Source organism: Oncorhynchus masou, chromosome 22, assembly GCF_036934945.1.
Source record: "Oncorhynchus masou masou isolate Uvic2021 chromosome 22, UVic_Omas_1.1, whole genome shotgun sequence".
Lineage (NCBI taxonomy): Eukaryota > Metazoa > Chordata > Actinopteri > Salmoniformes > Salmonidae > Oncorhynchus > Oncorhynchus masou.
The window spans coordinates 26,876,976-26,894,578 of NC_088233.1; the positions used below are offsets into that span (position 1 = coordinate 26,876,976).

Here is a 17,603-nt window from a genome sequence, read left to right on the forward strand (position 1 = left end):
GCCTTATTGCTATTATAAACTGGTTACCAACATGATTAGAGCAGAATAAATAAATGCTTTGTCATACCCGTGGTATGCGGTCTCATATACCACACCTTTCAGCCATTCAGCATTCAGGGATCGAACCACCCAGTTTATAATAAAAGTTAGCAAATGGAGAAGCATAGTGCATAAGAGAAGTACCAAAACACCTTGATATAGGGGAGGTGCATGTGAGCAGATGAGGAAATTTGGCTAGGATGGAAGAAATTACATAGTAATACATGCAACTAGCAGATGTAAATCAGGGGGAAAAATGCACTGCCCTCCCCTGTGCCCAACAAAAAAACACACAACCCTTCCCTATATTGGACCACCCCTCTCCCCAATAAATTGCAATCTGTCCCTAACTTCCTGCATTTCAAAACATTTTGCCACGGGGCAGAGAGAAAAATGTGCAGTTTTATAATGCTTTTCTACACATTTTGTCATGAGGCTGTGAGCTAATTTCCTGCAATTCTACACATTTGGCCATGGGACAGAGAGAAAAATGTGCAGTTTTATAGCACATTTTCTGCTATTCTACACATTTTGCCATGAGGCTGAGAGAAAATTGTGCATACTATGGGAGCCTAGGGCACTTGCCCTGTCCATTTGTAATCCTGCCCTGATCATTCCACTGATAATAAGCATTGGCCTACATACTATGTGGCTTTCTTGCTCTCTGCTGGTTGATATTGAAATGACATACAGTACCTGGGTGGACCTGTTACATAATATATTGTAAGAAATGTATGCTTTATTGTTGTTTTGTATCGTGGGAGAATTTGTCCACACTGTATCCGATTGTATCCAATCAAATAAATGGTATGGTCTGGCATTTTCTGACCAGACACAATTCTATTGCTTTGCCAAACTGTTGATCGACCTGTTCCGGTTCAAAAAGGGTACTTGGTAATGTTGTTGAACCTGAACATAACACCTTTCAGTAGTTAGAGGAAACGTGGGAATATGCAAGCTAAAATTGGGGGGGGTATGAAGAAATGTCAACAGGAATAGGACGACGTTCGCACTCGAAGACAGTTTAATTATAGATCATTTCTCAGCAAAATGTTTTTGTATTTGTTTAAATGTGTTAAACGTGTATAAAATAAAGATCTTGAGTGTTAGGCAATTGTATCCAACATTGAAGTTTGCATCTTGCAGGACATCTAAATAATTCAAGATGATCGGTAATGCGCCTTGAATACTGTATGATTGCACTACCCCATTAGTCCGGATCATACAGTCTGTGCCATTCGCGCTCTCGCTCTGATTTCCACTACTGTAATGAAGCAGCATCCTTAGTACGTGCACAACCACACTCGCCTCATGGCAACACTGTACACAAGCGAGCAGAGTTCAACCACTTTCAGTAGTACGGGTAGAGCGCTTTTTCTCAAAACGGGTTAAATGCACGCCCCTTGACTCCGACGACCAATGTTGCATTACAGTTTTCCCGATTTAGACGGGGAGCATCTTGTCGTAACCGCGTTTCTGATTAATATTGTCGATGGAAGGAAATTGATGACGCAAAAATGGTTTATTCCTAATATAGCCTGAGACGTGCAGAAACGAACGCGCCGCACCCCAACCATAACTCAAGGAAATCCACTAAACCCATTGGTGGTGTTAAGTACACCAATTGGACGCTGTAATTCGATGGTTGTGTTTATTGGGCGGGCTGTACAGTAGGAATAGTGTCCACAGGCTTTACAAGACGCCAATATCTGTATGCTTTGCATATGCAGGTCAGGTTGCAGAGATGCAGGGGAATGGGTAGTTTTGGGGTAGCGCAAGTGAACTGAACATAACTTCTGGGTTAGTGTGGCCTAAACTGCTATTCTTTAAATGCACCTAACTTTAATGAAATATTTGACATATTTTTGAGAAAACAGTTACAGTGAATGTATGAACGTGTGGCACTCTTCGGAGCTATTTGGAGTTATTTTTTCTTACACATTATCTATTCAAAAGGAAAATGTGGGAGATTGGTGAGTAGACTTCTGTATCTTTATCTGGTGAAATGTTGTAATGATTTCCTGAGAATATTTTCCAAATGTTTTTGAAGTAGCTCGATGCAACGTTGAATTTGATGATGTGTTAGGCCTATGTTGTAGAATTACTTCCCTTGTTGTTGATCATATTGTACTTTGACTGATAGGATAAATGAGAACCATGCTAAATATTTTACAACCGAAATGTATCGAAAATGTAGATTAATATGTCAAGGAAGAGCCTGCCAAACCAACTGAGATTGCACATAGTTTCGAATCCAAAAGTTATTTTCAGTATTTGAATGCACACTATTTACGCAACTTGCGCTGTAAAACAATTCCTATAGCCACAATGAATTGTATCCTATATTTGCATGCCATGTTGATATCAAATAAGATGATGATGATTATTATTGTTGTTATGCTATTATTGTGTTGTTACTGTATAATACATACCATATTTTTTCCCCCTCAGTTATCATTTGGTAGGATTTATTTTATGAATCTGAAATCAGGTTAGCCACTGACTAACGTACATTGCGCCTATCCCAATACCACTGTGCGTGTGACAGCGGCTAACCTGGTTTTGGGGAGACTTCTCTACTGCCGCCGCGGGAAAGGCCCTGTCCAGACACACTTTACAAATGCAACATCTCGTGCTATCTGACACCTGTTATGTGGGAATAATTATTTGCTTCAGCATTACTGCCCTCCCCGTGGCCTTTCTGAGTACTACTGTATGTAGTACACTATCTCCACGCTATACAGCCAGAGGCCTTTACATTAGACCTACTTTGGAGCTGCCGTCCTATAGACCTGGCATGCCATCTACGGGGACTCTAGGCTGCTGGTGGTGAGTGTTTCTCTGGCATTGCCTTAGTTTACTTCTGTGCGTATTTCGTTAATTAGCACAAATATAGTCCATAACTTGTATCAATGTATATATACTCTGTTCCAAAACAATGACAATGTGACTTGACAATGTTACCCTAAGAAAAAAAGTAAACTTTCTATTGAAATCATGTGGCATCAAGTATATTTCTTTCCATTGTGTGGTTTCAGTGTTTAGTTTATTGCCTCATGGATTACTCTGAGTGACACCCAGTAGATAGATAAGTAAGTGGTGTATGTCTAACTGTGAACGTGCAGATACTTACGACACCATCCTATCAACAGGCAGGCAGGCAGCAGGGCTATATCCATAGCATTCAGGCTCCGGCCATAAACAGCCTCTGGCCCCCCTCCTTTTAGACCCAGGCACATGTGTTCTGTACATCTGAAATTATTGGGTAGGTGTAAGCATATGGCAAAGTGGAGCTACCAGCATATTGCTTATCCAATTATTCCTGATCTACACAAATGGTTAGGGGCTAGGGTTGTTTTTGGACAGGGGTCCCTCACTTTTTAGTGATAAGAACAGGGTGCTATTCAATGCCATGACTTCCAACCCACGTTCTGCGTAGATACATATGATATACATATTGTTCTGTCTGGTTAAGGTCAGTTTCCATATCCAAAAGGCAAAAGTTTGCCTTACCTCTTGCTGAACCAGTCTCAACAGATTCAGGGAGAGAGGATCCATGTTGAGTGGTATGGTATCTGCAAACATAATGCCCTCATCAAGTAGACACCCTGCAAACCCATCATGATCTGTTAATGTTCTCCTGTTTGTGAGATAGCTGTCCTTAAGTTGAGCTTTTGAGTGGGTGAGATTGTCTGTGTGCGTGAAAGAGAGGAAGTGCCTGTGTGACTGTTCTCTATGTGAGTGGCTACAAGCCACAAATGGAACATTTCAAAAGATTAGAGACTAACTGGATGTGATTGAACTGCTCCTGAACTAGAAGGCCTTCCAGTGTGATAATCCCTGATAGGAAATGGAAGTTTCCATGAGACTGATGACACGACATCTGCATTTAGTATTCCACTTCTGCTGCATGCTCATATCAGTGTGACCCTGCAACAGCTCAGTGTGTGTGAGAGAGAGCTTCCCATGTCATACCAGGTCAGCGAACTGTCCCCCTCTCTCTGCTTTCTTTCCCTCACTTCTCTCTCCCCTCCCTCTCTCTGTCTCCCTGTCTCTCTCCAGACCATGGGAACTGCAGGGATTCTGGGGCTTATCTATCTCCAGCCAAGCCAGACGTGTCCTGATCTTGTCACCATAATCCAATTCCACATAATTCATCTTAATATCAGAACTGTCTAGTCTTTTCAAGTAGCTCTGACAAACATATGTACCTCAGCTACTCCATCAACCCATAGAGGTGAGAGTTAAAACAGGAATCTAGAGAAATGCCGACTTAGGCAAAGTCATTAGACAACTATTGAAGGGTGGAACAAGTAGATAAATCTAGAGGTGCAGATACAGTATGTAAAGGGAAGAGGAATCTCTTTATGTGGCAGCAAGGACAAATAATTACAGAGCTGTGGAGCAGCTAAGCAGAGTTTGTTTCAGCATTGTGGTGGTTCATGGGACTCACTCCGTCAGACAGCCATCATGTTTATTCTCATAGATATACACAGAGAGAGGGAGAAGGGTGGGACTGGGTCATCTGACGTGTCAGATCGGGGTCAGCTCGCTGTTTATGATATCACTTACTGTAGTAGTGATATCACTAACAAGCTTCATTATAGAAAGGCAAACTGAATAGACATTTGACTTTTCATCACTATCTACTTAGCTAAATACACTATCAGGGCGGTCGGTAGCCTAACGGTTAAGAGTGTTGGGCCAGTACCCGAAAGGTCGCTGGTTTGAATCTCCGAGCCGACTAGGTGAAAAATCTGTTGATGTGTCCTTGAGCAAGGCACTTAACCATAGTTGCTCCTGTTAAGTCGCTCTGGATAAGAGTGTCTGCTAATTGAATTTAAAAAATGATTGTACGGTCCTAGTTCTGCACTCTGTCATGTTTGCATTTTATTTTCCATGTTCAAATACCACGGCAAGTCACTGTGGTTTGAGGTAAGAGCAGGGGCCTGGACTAGAGCATGGGAAGTGTTGAGTATATGGCATGAAGAAGCACTTGAGTAGAGAATTAGTGTGCGTTAAATGTGCATGTTCAGCTATCGTGTGAGTGGACACGTCAGCATAGCATAGTAGACTTCATAGCAGCTGGTGCTAGGTCACATGTACTGTATGTGTTCTCTACCTCTCTCCCCACCAAGGGAGACATTTTGGTAACAGATTGTATGAGCAACATTATGTGTATAATGTATTTAATGTGCTTTCTGTCACTCACAGTGTATTGGAAGTGTTGCCATAACCATTAAAAACAGCTCTATATAGCAGCCTTTATAAAATGTATGAATATCTATCATAAATGTGAAATTCATTAAACTAGCAATGGTCATCCAAATTGTTAAAAGATTTTAAAAACAATTCTAATAAATGCAAGTTGGACAATGGATGAAGATACTCCAACCTTTTGGAATTTTTATAATTTATCAGATATTAAGTGATTTATAGCACATAACATTTTCCTACTGTATTATTGATTGTATGTTTGTTTATTCCACTCTGTGTTGTTGTATGTGTCGAACTGCTTTGCTTTATCTTGGCCAGGTCGCAGTTGCAAATGAGAACTTGTTCTCAACTAGCCTACCTGGTTAAATAAAGGTGAAATAAATAAATAATAAAACTGGCACGGACAAATAATGAATGGAGTTCTTGGATTTTGGTGGGAATACAGGTATTCAATTTAATGCCATATATCACTTTTTTTATGCACTCATCTACACTCAGTGGCCAGTTTATTAGGTACACCCATCTATACTGAACAAAAATATAAATGAAACAATTTCAAATATTTTACTGAGTTACAGTTCATGAGGAAATCAGTCAATTGAAATAAATAAATTAGGTGCTAATCCATGGATTTCATATGATTGGGAAAACAGATATACATCTGCTGGTCACTGACACCTTAAAAAAAATTGGCCTCACAATGGATCTCAGGATTTCATCAAGGTATTTCTGTGCATTCAAATTGCCATCGATAAAATGCAATTGTGTTTGTTGTCCATATCATATGCCTGCCCATACCATACCCCACCACCTCGGGGCACTCTGTTCACAACGTTGACATCAGAAAACAACTCGCCCACATGACGCCATACACGTGGTCTGCAGTTGTGAGGCCGGTTGGAAGTACTGTCAAATTCTCTAAAACCACATTTCAGGCGGCTTATGGTAGAGAAATTAACATTAAATCCTCTGCCAATTGCACGCTCCCTCAAAACTTGAGATATATGTGGCATTATGTTGTGTGACAAAACTGCACATTTTAAAATGGCTTATTATTGTCCCCGGGACAAGGGTCACATATGTAATGAATCATGCTGTTTAATCAGCTTCTTGATATGCCACACCTGTCAGGTGGATGGATTATCTTGGCAATGGAGAAATGCTCACTAACAGGGATATGAACAAATTTGTGCAAAAAAAATTGAGAGAAATGCATTTATATTTTTGTTCAGTGTAGTACTGGGTCGGACCCCCCTTTTCCTCCACAACAGCCCAAATTATTTTTGGACTTCTATAAGGTGTCGGAAACGTTCCACAGGGATGTTGGTCTATGCTGACACGATGGCATCACACAGTTGCTGCAGATCGGACGGCGGTACATTCATGTTGAGAACAGCCTATTTCATCTCAGCCCAAAGATGCTCTATTTAGTTGAGGTCTGCAGGCCACTCAAGTAAACTGAACTCACTGTCATGTTCCAGGCAATGTTTTTCCGCTCCTCAATTGTCCAGTGTTGGTGATTGGATTGATGAGTTGTGCAGTTCAAGATGCCGTTCTGCACACCACTTTTGTACAGCGCTGTTATTTGTCAGTTTGTGAACCACCTGTTAGCTTGCACGATTCTTGCCATTCTCCTTCGACCTCTCAACAAGCTGTTTTTGTTGTCCACAGGGCTGCTGCAGACTAGATGTTTTTTTGCTTGTCGCACCATTCCCGGTTAACCCTAGATACTGTGGGGTGTAAAAAGCCCAGGAGGCCGGCCATTTCTGAGATACCGGACCTGTCGCGCCTGGCAACGACTATCATTCCAAGCTCAAAGTCGCTTAGGTAACTCATTTCGCCCATTCTAACATTCAATCAAACAGTAACTGAATGCCTCAATGCCTGTCTGCCTGCCAAGTGACTTACTGTCTGTAGGAGCAATCCATATTTGGGAACGGGGTGATGTACATAATAAACTGGCTGGTGAGTTTATACATTTTTACATTGCATCAGCTATTTGTTTTTATTTTGTGTGTTAAAATATGCATAATTTGCATAAATACAACATGTGTATTTGCATATATGAATATTAACATAACAGGGTGGATCAGGGCTGCAACCACCAAACACCTGCTCTATCTATCCTACCAGCACTCACCTGCTCCATCTAACCTACCAGCACTCACCTGCTCCGTCTAACCTACCAGCACTCACCTGCTCCGTCTAACCTACCAGCACTCACCTGCTCCGTCTAACCTACCAGCACTCACCTGCTCCGTCTAACCTACCAGCACTCACCTGCTCCGTCTAACCTACCAGCACTCACCTGCTCCGTCTAACCTACCAGCACTCACCTGCTCCGTCTAACCTACCAGCACTCACCTGCTCCAACTAACCTACCAGCACTCACCTGCTCCAACTAACCTACCAGCACTCACCTGCTCCAACTAACCTACCAGCACTCACCTGCTCCGTCTAACCTACCAGCACTCACCTGCTCCGTCTAACCTACCAGCACTCACCTGCTCCGTCTAACCTACCAGCACTCACCTGCTCCGTCTAACCTACCAGCACTCACCTGCTCCATCTAACCTACCAGCACTCACCTGCTCCAACTAACCTACCAGCACTCACCTGCTCCATCTAACCTACCAGCACTCACCTGCTCCAACTAACCTACCAGCACTCACCTGCTCCATCTAACCTACCAGCACTCACCTGCTCCAACTAACCTACCAACACCTACCTGCGCTGTCTAAACTGCCTCATTAATTACTGTTGTTGTCATGTTCTCTTTCATAATTCAACAAGTGTGTCTGTTAGAGACAATTTCGACATATTTGTATACAGAACATACAGAGCTCCATGTACGTGTGTAAATATATTAAATATGAATGTATATGATGAAATATTAGGTACGTACCTTTATGATTTATATATTTACCTGATTGAGATATATTCCTTTGTTTTTGCAAAATTTTGTTTGTCTCCACCTCTTGTCCACTCATTGTACTGTGGTAAGTGTGTTAGTGATGAGATAAAGGCAGGAGGTTGGGACTTTGGTGGGGAGTGTCCTAGCTAGACGCGGGAGCAGTATAGTCTTTTGGCTATACATGCATATGCATGCATACAAACAGGCCATATTATGTATTTTTCATGTCAAGTAATCGAGACTTTAAATTGATAGGATAATCATTTTTTTGATGTTAGATTTAAGAAGAATAAACCTTTTTGTTGCACCATATCCCTGGACCTCATTGGATGTTTTTTGCTGTTTGGGAATTTCGAATGTGGACTGACTGTAATGCTTCCCGAAACAACCCCGATTCAAGGCCAGAGCAGTGGCTGTGTACAATTGGTAAGGAAGCCACTAGTGTCAATAGCAGGATACCCTCGTATCAACATGCTTGGTTCTAGATTACATCTATCTAAACATACAGTACTTTACATTGTTTGCGAGATCAAACATAATATCACTATAATCCGAGTATTCATTTTCGGAAGTTGTTTTCATTTTAGCGTATCTAATTTGTAAAAATGTCAACTGTTTTAAATTATTACTTTGTTAATTTTTTGTGGAATTAAAAACCCATCAAAATACATTTCCCTTTCTTCTCTTTCTTGTGATGTAAGTGTCGAGATGGTTCATTAAATCCCCAACGAAGCTTTAGAGTTCTTATAGATTCAACGGAAATACAATATATTCCATTGAGCCCATTTCAGCCATTAGTGTGTTTGACAGGTCATTACAAACATTTCCGCGCTTGTAACGTTAACGGGGGAAAACGAGAGGCACAAGCAAGAGTATGAAAGAGCCTCAGGAGTCAAATGAAAGTAATCAATCCAGCGAGATTTAAGTGACAAGTAGATTTTGCACCCCTCAATCACAGGAAATCGATGGCTGAAAGAGATCCTCAAGTGGGCGGGGCATGCGCGTTCTACATCATTAAACAGTGCCTCATAGAAAGGGTGACTGGAGTTGAGTCAGCGTTATGCACTAGCATGTGAAATATTCAGAGTTGGACATTCCCAACAGTGGCCCATCCTTGCCATATCTTATTGCATCACTTAACCAGGCCTGTAGATGCAAGTATATATTATGCAACTATGATGTGGTCTTGGAGAGGATTTAACGGTTTAATTCAATCAAAACAACAGGAAATTTATCTAACACACAGTGCACAATCTTTTATTATATTTAAATACACAAACAAAGTAATAATTCTCCAGGTAAAGGTTTTCCTAAATCATTTAACATTTCATACATAGGTACTTTGCAGTGTACAGTAGCAAAATGCTATAAATATATTTAGTATATGTGGTAATCTGGATGATAATAATAACAACAGACAGTAGGTATAAAGACAGACAGGGGTTAAATAGAATATGTGTTGGTGACATTAAGTAAACAGTGAACAACTCCTTGGCCCTGCCGTTCCTTGTTTTATCTCCATGACGACTCCCTGGATGTCACGACTGCAAGACACACAAAAATAAGTTGGGATGATGTCTCCTTTCATTTGGTTTCGAAAACACTTTTCTTGAAAACAATTTTCTTGTTAAGGTGGAGGGAGAGCTTGGTGGATAATTGTAAATCATTCCCTGGGAGTGGGCAGAAGTTGGCCCTAACCACTGATTCAGGGTCAGTTCTTATTTAACCGCCTAATGGATTGGATTAGGGGCATCTGACCAAGGATCCGTGGTGAGGCAACTTCTACCTCAAGCATGCTACCTCTATTTACCCACTAAAGCCAGAGAAACCGCCAAAATACCCCAGCAACCAGGAGGGAGCACACACACACACACACACACCACAAATAAACCCAACATCACACATACTAGGCCATGGCCATGTTTCAATACTTCTGAAATGCATTGTTCCATTCTCTGCCCTTAGAAGAAATGACTAATATGAAATATCAGAACTAATGTGAAGGATGCATGATTTAAGTATTCAAACAGGGCCCATGACCTCACACAGAAGAGAGAAGGGACTGTGCAATACATCTTACAGCACTAAGGTCAGGCTCTCTCTTTCTCTTTGGAAGTCAAAGGTCACCAACATACAAGGCAATATGGAAGTAATCCCCCAAACAGAGACAGAAAAAGGCTCTCTGGTACAACCAAACACAATTGTATTTTACACTACAGTCAGAATGGTCAGTCATTGAGCCACATTTATCAATTGTAAGCAGCACAAATTAGATTTTTTTCCAATAAAACGTCTGCATTTAAATGAGGCCCACTCTTTTATACAGAAATAGAGTGGTTACAGTGTAATAGTGTGTTTCTGTTGTGTGTGGAGAACAGGCCTGTTGTTCTGCGGGTGGACAGACACCCTGCGTCACTGGACTGACTGGGGGTGAGAGAGGGGGGACATACTGGGGGGGGGGGGGGCAGGAATAACTCACAGCTGCACCACCCGCCTGAGTGTCACAGTCCAGCTGGAGTAGAGGGAGCAGTAGGAGGCAGAGCTACTGTTAGTCCACAACACAGAGAAACAGAGAAAGACTGGCAGAAACAGAGAGAGAGAGAGACTGAGAGAAAGAGAAAGTGTGGGGTCAAGAGAGAGAGAATCAGAAAGTAAGGGAAAAGGGGAGTGGGTGGAAAGAAACCGAGAGAGAGAAGAGAGAGGGGAGATGTGCATAGGAGAGTTGAAAATAATGATTGTAGATGGACCAATATGACAGAACCAGAATGATCAGATAACCAAATAGCATTAGAGGTGTAAGGGGCAGTCAGAGGACAGCAAATGGTTAAGGGAAACCTGGGGGGGCTGGTAGGGGGATGGGGGATCCATGCTTGGACCTCCACCTTAGTACCAGAACAGATGGGTGTGGTCGCCAGGCATGGCCCAAAAGTCAAGCTAAGGCATGGGAAGGCCGGAGTGGGACAGGGCGGGGTAGCGGCAGATAGTGTCACACATACACACCCTCTGGGTGGAGGCTGGACACCAGCGGGTTCTGCAGGTTGCGGGGGTGTCCCAGGAACTGCTTGGCTGTGGGCTGTGGTGGCGACTCTGAGGGGAGCAGGCCCAGGCCTGGTGGAGAGAGACGGAGGTTAAGGAGGAGCAATCTTCTTTGCGAGATTGCGAGAAAGAGCGAGAGTGTGTGTTTGTACCTCCGTTTCTGTATCTTTCCTGTAGCATATGAGCCAGTTCTAGCTGGTCCAGCTGGTCGCTGAGGTCTGTGCGTGAATGTGTGTGTGTCGGCAGGACTCCAGCCTGCTGGATGAACTGCTGCAGGTTACACTGCCTCAACTCCTTGTTCAGCTCCTCCAACTCCTCCTGCTTCTCCTGGGGAGGAACACAGAGAGGGGGGGGGGGGACAGTCACACCCAATCCCAAATAGACTCCTAGCCCCTACACCGACGCAGTTGATGATTCTATAGGCATAGGTGTTGGATAGGTCTAAAGTTAAGTTTGGGCTTCAATTAACAGATCTCTTCTCATTCTCTTCGTTTATCTCATTCTATTAATATTATACACCATTAGATATGCGTTTGACACTGAAATGTACATCGGACAGGTTCAATAATATTTGGATTTAGATACATAAAATTAAAGAAATGGTGAGATGTTTCTATTGCATGAATCACCTCCTTTGTTTTCTAGGACTACCTCCCAAATATGCAAGCTGGAATATAAAACAACCACAGATATACAGCCAACTGGAAGACATGAAATGTAATTTGCAAGGTTACTTAGGTTACATAATCATTAGAACAAACACAGACTGGCTGATGTTGGGCTTTCAAAGGCTGTAATACATATTCCCGCCACAAGAGTACAGCAACATCCACAGCATGCATCTCAGAGGTCAGACGCTCATCATCATTAATGAACAGCCAGCCAGCCACCTGCTGTATACATCTAGACAGCCACTGCTCGCTGCAAAAGTCTAACAATCCTGACCATACAATTCATAAGCTTGTAACGATCAGTAAAGTATGTTTTGACTATAGACACCCATCAGTTTGAATTTCTGACTTATGTGGACAACTACAAATACCTAGGTGTCTGGTTAGACTGGTTAGACTGTAAATTCTCCATCCAGACTTGCATTAAACATCTCCAATCCAAAATTAAATCTTGAATCAGCTTCCTATTTCGCAACAAAGCCCCCTTCACTCATGCTGCCAAACATACCCTTGTAAAACTGACTATCCTCGACTTTGGCGATGTCATTTACAAAATACCCTCAACACTCTACTCAGCAAATTGAATGCAGTCTTTCACAGTGCCATCCGTTTTGTCACCAAAGCCACATATACTACCCACCACTGCAACCTGTATGCTCTTGTTGGCTGGCCCTCGCTTCGTATTCGTCGCCAAACCCACTGGCTCCAGGTCATCTATAAGTCTTTGCTAGGTAAAGCCTCTGCCTTATCTCAGCTCACTGGTCACCATAGCAGCACCCACCCGTAGCACGTGCTCCGGCAGGTATATTTCACTGGTCACCACCAAAGCCAATTCCTCCTTTGAGCGCCTTTCCTTCCAGTTCTCTGCTGGCAATGACTGGAGCGAACTGCAAAAATCACTGAAGCTGGAGACCGATATCTCCCTCACTAACTTCAAGCACCAGCTGTCAGAGCAGCTCTCAGATCACTGCACCTGTACATAGCCCATCTGTAAACAGCCCATCCAACTACCTCATCCCCATACTGTTACAGTGGTGCAAAAAATTATTTAGTCAGCCCCCAATTGTGCAAGTTCGCTCACTTAAAAAGATGCGAGAGGCCTGTAATTTTCATCATAGGTACACTTCAACTATGACAGACAAAATAAGAAAATAAAATCCAGAAAATCACATTGTAGGATTTTGAATGAATTTATTTGCAAATTATGGTGGAAAATAAGTATTTGGTCAATAACAAAAGTTTATCTCAATACTTTGTCATTGCCAACAAAGGATATATAACAGAGGTCAAATGTTTTCTGTAAGTCTTCACAAGGATTTTCTGGATTTTTTTTCTCATTGTCATAGTTGAAGTGTACCTATGATGAAAATTACAGGCCTCTCTCATCTTTTTAAGTGGGAGAACTTGCACAATTGGTGGCTGACTAAATACTTTTTTGCCCCACTGTATTTATTTTGCTCCTTTGCACCCCAGTATCACTACTTGCACATCTATCACTCCACTGTTTAATTGCTATACTGTAATTATTTTGCCACTATGGGCTATTTATTGCCTTACCTCCCTTATCCTACGTCATTTGCACACACTGTATATATACACTTGTTCTATTGTATTATTGACTGTATGTTTGTTTATTACATGTGTAACTGTGTTGTTTGTGTTGCACTGCTTTGCTTTATCTTGGCCAGGTCGCAGTTGTAAATGAGAACTTGTTCTCAACTAGCCTACCTGGTTAAATAAAGGTGAAATAAAATTGAACTAGGTGGAAGAGAAGACGACACTGGTCTTTCCAACGTCAACCTTTCCTCCATCAATTAAACATTGACACACACAAGCAAACGAATCAATTACCTCTTGTGCCTAGTCAACAATGTCAGAACAGTTGAGAGAGAGAGACAAAGAGTGGGGAGGGGGGGGGGTTCCTCTGGAAGCAACGTCAGCACAAGAACTGATTGTCAGAAGCTTCATGAAATGAGTTTCCATGGCCGAGCAGCCGCACACATGCCTAAGATCACTATGCACAATGCCAAGCTGGAGTGGTGTAAAGCTCACCACCATTGGGCTCTGCATAAGTGTAAACTTGTTCTCTAGAGTGAGGAATCCCGCTTCACCATCTGTCAGTTTGACGGACAAATCTGGGTTTGGTGGCTGCCAGGAGAAAACTACTTGCCTGAATACATAGTGCCAACTGTAAAGTTAGGTGGAGGAGGAATAATGGTCTGGGGTTGTATTCCAGTGAAGGGAAATCTCAAATGGTACAGCACACAAATGACATTCTAGAGACGATTCTGTGCTTCCAACTTTGTGGCAACCGTTTCAGGAAGGCCCTTTCCTGTTTCATCATGACAATGCTCCCGTGCACAAAGCGAGGTCCATACAAAAATGGTTTGAGATCGATGCGGAAGAACTTGACTAGCCTGCACAGAGATCTGACCTCAATCCCATCAAACACAATGGGGATGAATCGGAATGCCGACTGCGAGCCAGGCCTAATCGCCCAACATCAGAGCGCAACCTCACTAATGCCCTTTTGACTGAATGGAAGTATGTCCCAGTAGCAATGTTCCAACATCTAGTGCAAAGCCTTCCAAGAAGAGTGGAGGCTGTTATAGCAGCAAAGGGTGGACCAATTCTATATTAATACCCATGATTTTGGAATAAGATGTTCGATGAGCAGGTGTCCACATACTTCTGGTCATGCACTGTATGGTCCTGTACCAGAGGTGGACCAGCAAGCTATGCTGAGAGATTAGTGCTTTTTGAGGTCGGTTTGGTTTCTGTTCAATAATCTTTTAAGACATTAAATGCACTGTGGGTTGAATGCTGCTACACAGAACAAAACAAGTCCCATGATGGTAGTGATTGCCCATGACTTCTTATCACTTATCAACCATAATTTATTCACATTACTTGAATAAAATATTTCAGTTGTTGTGTATATTACATTTGTTTTAGGCCTATTTCACAGTTTATTACCACAATTTATGCGCTAAACTATGTAGAATATTGGCCTGTTGGGAACTATAACTCCCTACTACGTTGCACAGTCCAGGCTGATATGATTTATCTCTAGAGAAATTGTGCACTTCCTCACAGAAAAAAAACTAAATGGATTTAAAATAACATGATCAAAGGTCAATCAATTAGTAAAAACAAATAAAGAATAACTGAAATTTAGGTTTAATGCTTTTTAAAATGTAGGTTTAGCACTGCCAGCAAGCTACGGTCCTGAACCAGAGGAGGACCAGCAAGCTATGGTCCTGAACCAGAGGAGGACCAGCAAGCTATGGTCCTGAACCAGATGAGGACTAGCAAGCAATGGTCCTGTACCAGAGGAGGACCAGCAAGCTATGGTCCTGTACCAGAGGAGGACCAGCAAGCTATGGTCCTGTACCAGAGGAGGACCAGCAAGCTATGGTCCTGAACCGGAGGAGGACCAGCAAGCTATGGTCCTGAACCAGATGAGGACCAGCAAGCTATGGTCCTGAACCAGATGAGGACTAGCAAGCTGTGGTCCTGTACTAGAGGAGGACTAGCAAGTTATGGTCCTGTACCAGGCAGCAAGCTATAGTCCTTCCTCCTTGGAGGAAAATGTATATATTTATTACATTTTTATTTAACCTTTATTTAACTAGGCTAGTGAGTTAAAACCAATTTCAACTTCCTGCTACTCATGCCAAGAATATAAGATATGCATATTATTCATAGATTTGGACAGAAAACTTTCAAAAGTTTCTAAAACTGTTTGAATCATGTCTGTGAGTATAACAAAACTTATGTAGCAGGCAAAAACCCAAGGACTAACTGTTCAGATTTTTTGTTTTTGTTGCCTCTCTCTGTTCCCTGAGATGTTATTGCCAAGGGATATTTCTTAGGAACCTGTGTTCAGTTCCTACCGCTTCCACTGGATGTCACCAGTCTTTGGAATTTGGTTGAGGTCATTCCTTTGTGCAATGAAGAAGTAGGCCAACTAGGAACTGGGTACACTTTTGTGAGTTGCGCAAGACATGAAAAGTTGCACTGGTTTGTTTTCATTCCTGTATTGAACACAGATTGCCCGTCTACAATTTGATTGATTATTAACGTTTAAAAATACCTAAAGTTGTATTATAAAAGTAGTTTGAAAAATTTTGGCAAAGTTTATAGGCAACGTTTGAAATATTTTGTAGTGACGTTGCGTTTTTTGTAAGCTGTTTTTTTTCTGGATCAAAAGCGCTTTATAAATGGACAAATTTGATATATATGGACGGAATTAATCGAACAAAAGGACCAATTGTGATGTTTATGGGACATATTGGAGTGCCAACAAAAGAAGCTCGTCAAAGGTAATGCGTGTTTTATATTTTATTTCAGCGTTTTGTGTAGCGCCTGCAGGGTTGAAATATGCTAACCCCTTTGTTTACTGCTGGTGCAGATGGTGCAGGCTATCAGATAATAGCTTCTTATGCTTTCGCCGAAAAGCATTTTTAAAATCTGACAGTTGGCTGGATTCACAACGAGTGTATCTTTAATTGAGTATCTTACATGTGTGATTTAATGAAAGTTTGAATTTTATAGTATTTTATTTGAATCTGGCGCTCTGCATTTTCCCTGGCAATTGGCCAGTTGAGACATTTGCGTCCCGCCTATCCCTATTAAGAAAAAAATAGTTTTTTACAACGATGGCCTACGAAAAGGCCTCCTACGGGGGCTGGGATAATAAATAAATAAATAAATAAATATATATATATATAGGACAAAACACGCATCACGACAAGAGAGACACCACCACATAAAGAAAGACAAGAAGATAGCATGGCAGCAACATGTGACAACAAAGCATGGTAGCAACACAACACGGCAGAAACCCAACATGGTAGCAGCACAAAACATGGTACAAACATTATTGGGCACAGACAACAGCACAAAATGCAAGGTGGAGACAACAACACATCACGTGAAGCAGCCACAACTGTCAGTAAGTGTCCATGAGTGAGTCTTTGAATGGAGAAGGAGATAAAACTGTCCAGTTTGAGTGTTTGCAGCTAGCTCGAACTGAAAAGAGGAGTGACTCAGGGATGTATGCGCTTTGGGGACCTTTAACATTCTCCGTGTTGGAGAAAGGAGCGGATGGATAGGGATGCCGTGCTTCAAGCTCTTAGAAAACTTTGCAGTATTTAGATTTTTTTTATGTGTTAGGAGATGTTAGGAGATAGTGGTTGTACCCTCTGTGACTATTAACGTCTTGCTTCCGGACAAGCTAAACACCTTCTTCGCCTGCTTTGAGCATAACACAGTGCTACCGACTCCATCCACTACCAAGGACTGTGGGTTCTCCTTCTCCGTGGCCAACGTGAGTAAGACATTTAAGCATGTTAACCCTCGCAAGGCTGCCGGCCCAGACGGCATCCCCAGCCGCGTCCCCAGAGAATGCGCAGACCAGCTGGCTGGAGTGTTTACAGACATATTCAATCTCTCCCTATCCCAGTCTGTTTCCACACATGCTTCAAGATGTCCATCATTGTTCCTGTACCCAAGATAGCAAAGGTAACTGAACTAAATGACTATCACCCCGCAGCACTCACTTCTGTCATCATGAAGTGCTTTGAGAGACTAGTCAAGGATCATATAACCTCTACCTTACACCCTGCCCCAATAGATCCACAGACGATGCAATTGCCATTGCACTGTACACTGCCCTCCAGGTCATTGCCCTCCAGGACACCTACAGCACCCAATGTCACAGG

General features: G+C 42.2%; 1 protein-coding gene and 1 long non-coding RNA gene across 3 annotated transcripts in view; one reads left to right on the top strand and one right to left on the bottom strand.

The window, feature by feature from the left end:
• Window positions 1-1,775: 1,775 nt before the first annotated feature.
• On the top strand, window positions 1,776-8,840 carry LOC135509259 (uncharacterized). The gene is made up of 2 exons (XR_010450914.1): window positions 1,776-2,012; window positions 4,102-8,840. It is a non-coding gene; the product is annotated as an uncharacterized LOC135509259 (long non-coding RNA).
• Window positions 8,841-9,411: 571 nt separating this feature from the next.
• The window catches only part of LOC135509249 (ras association domain-containing protein 7-like), a 50,077-nt gene continuing 41,885 nt past the window's right edge, over window positions 9,412-17,603 (bottom strand). For both annotated transcript variants that reach the window (XM_064929747.1, XM_064929746.1), the window contains exons 4-6: window positions 11,359-11,533; window positions 11,171-11,278; window positions 9,412-9,714 (exon numbers count right to left, since the gene is read on the bottom strand). In XM_064929747.1, coding sequence (XP_064785819.1) covers window positions 9,683-9,714; window positions 11,171-11,278; window positions 11,359-11,533 — 315 coding nt within the window. In that variant the 3' untranslated portion in view covers window positions 9,412-9,682. The remainder of the gene's footprint in view (window positions 9,715-11,170; window positions 11,279-11,358; window positions 11,534-17,603) is intronic.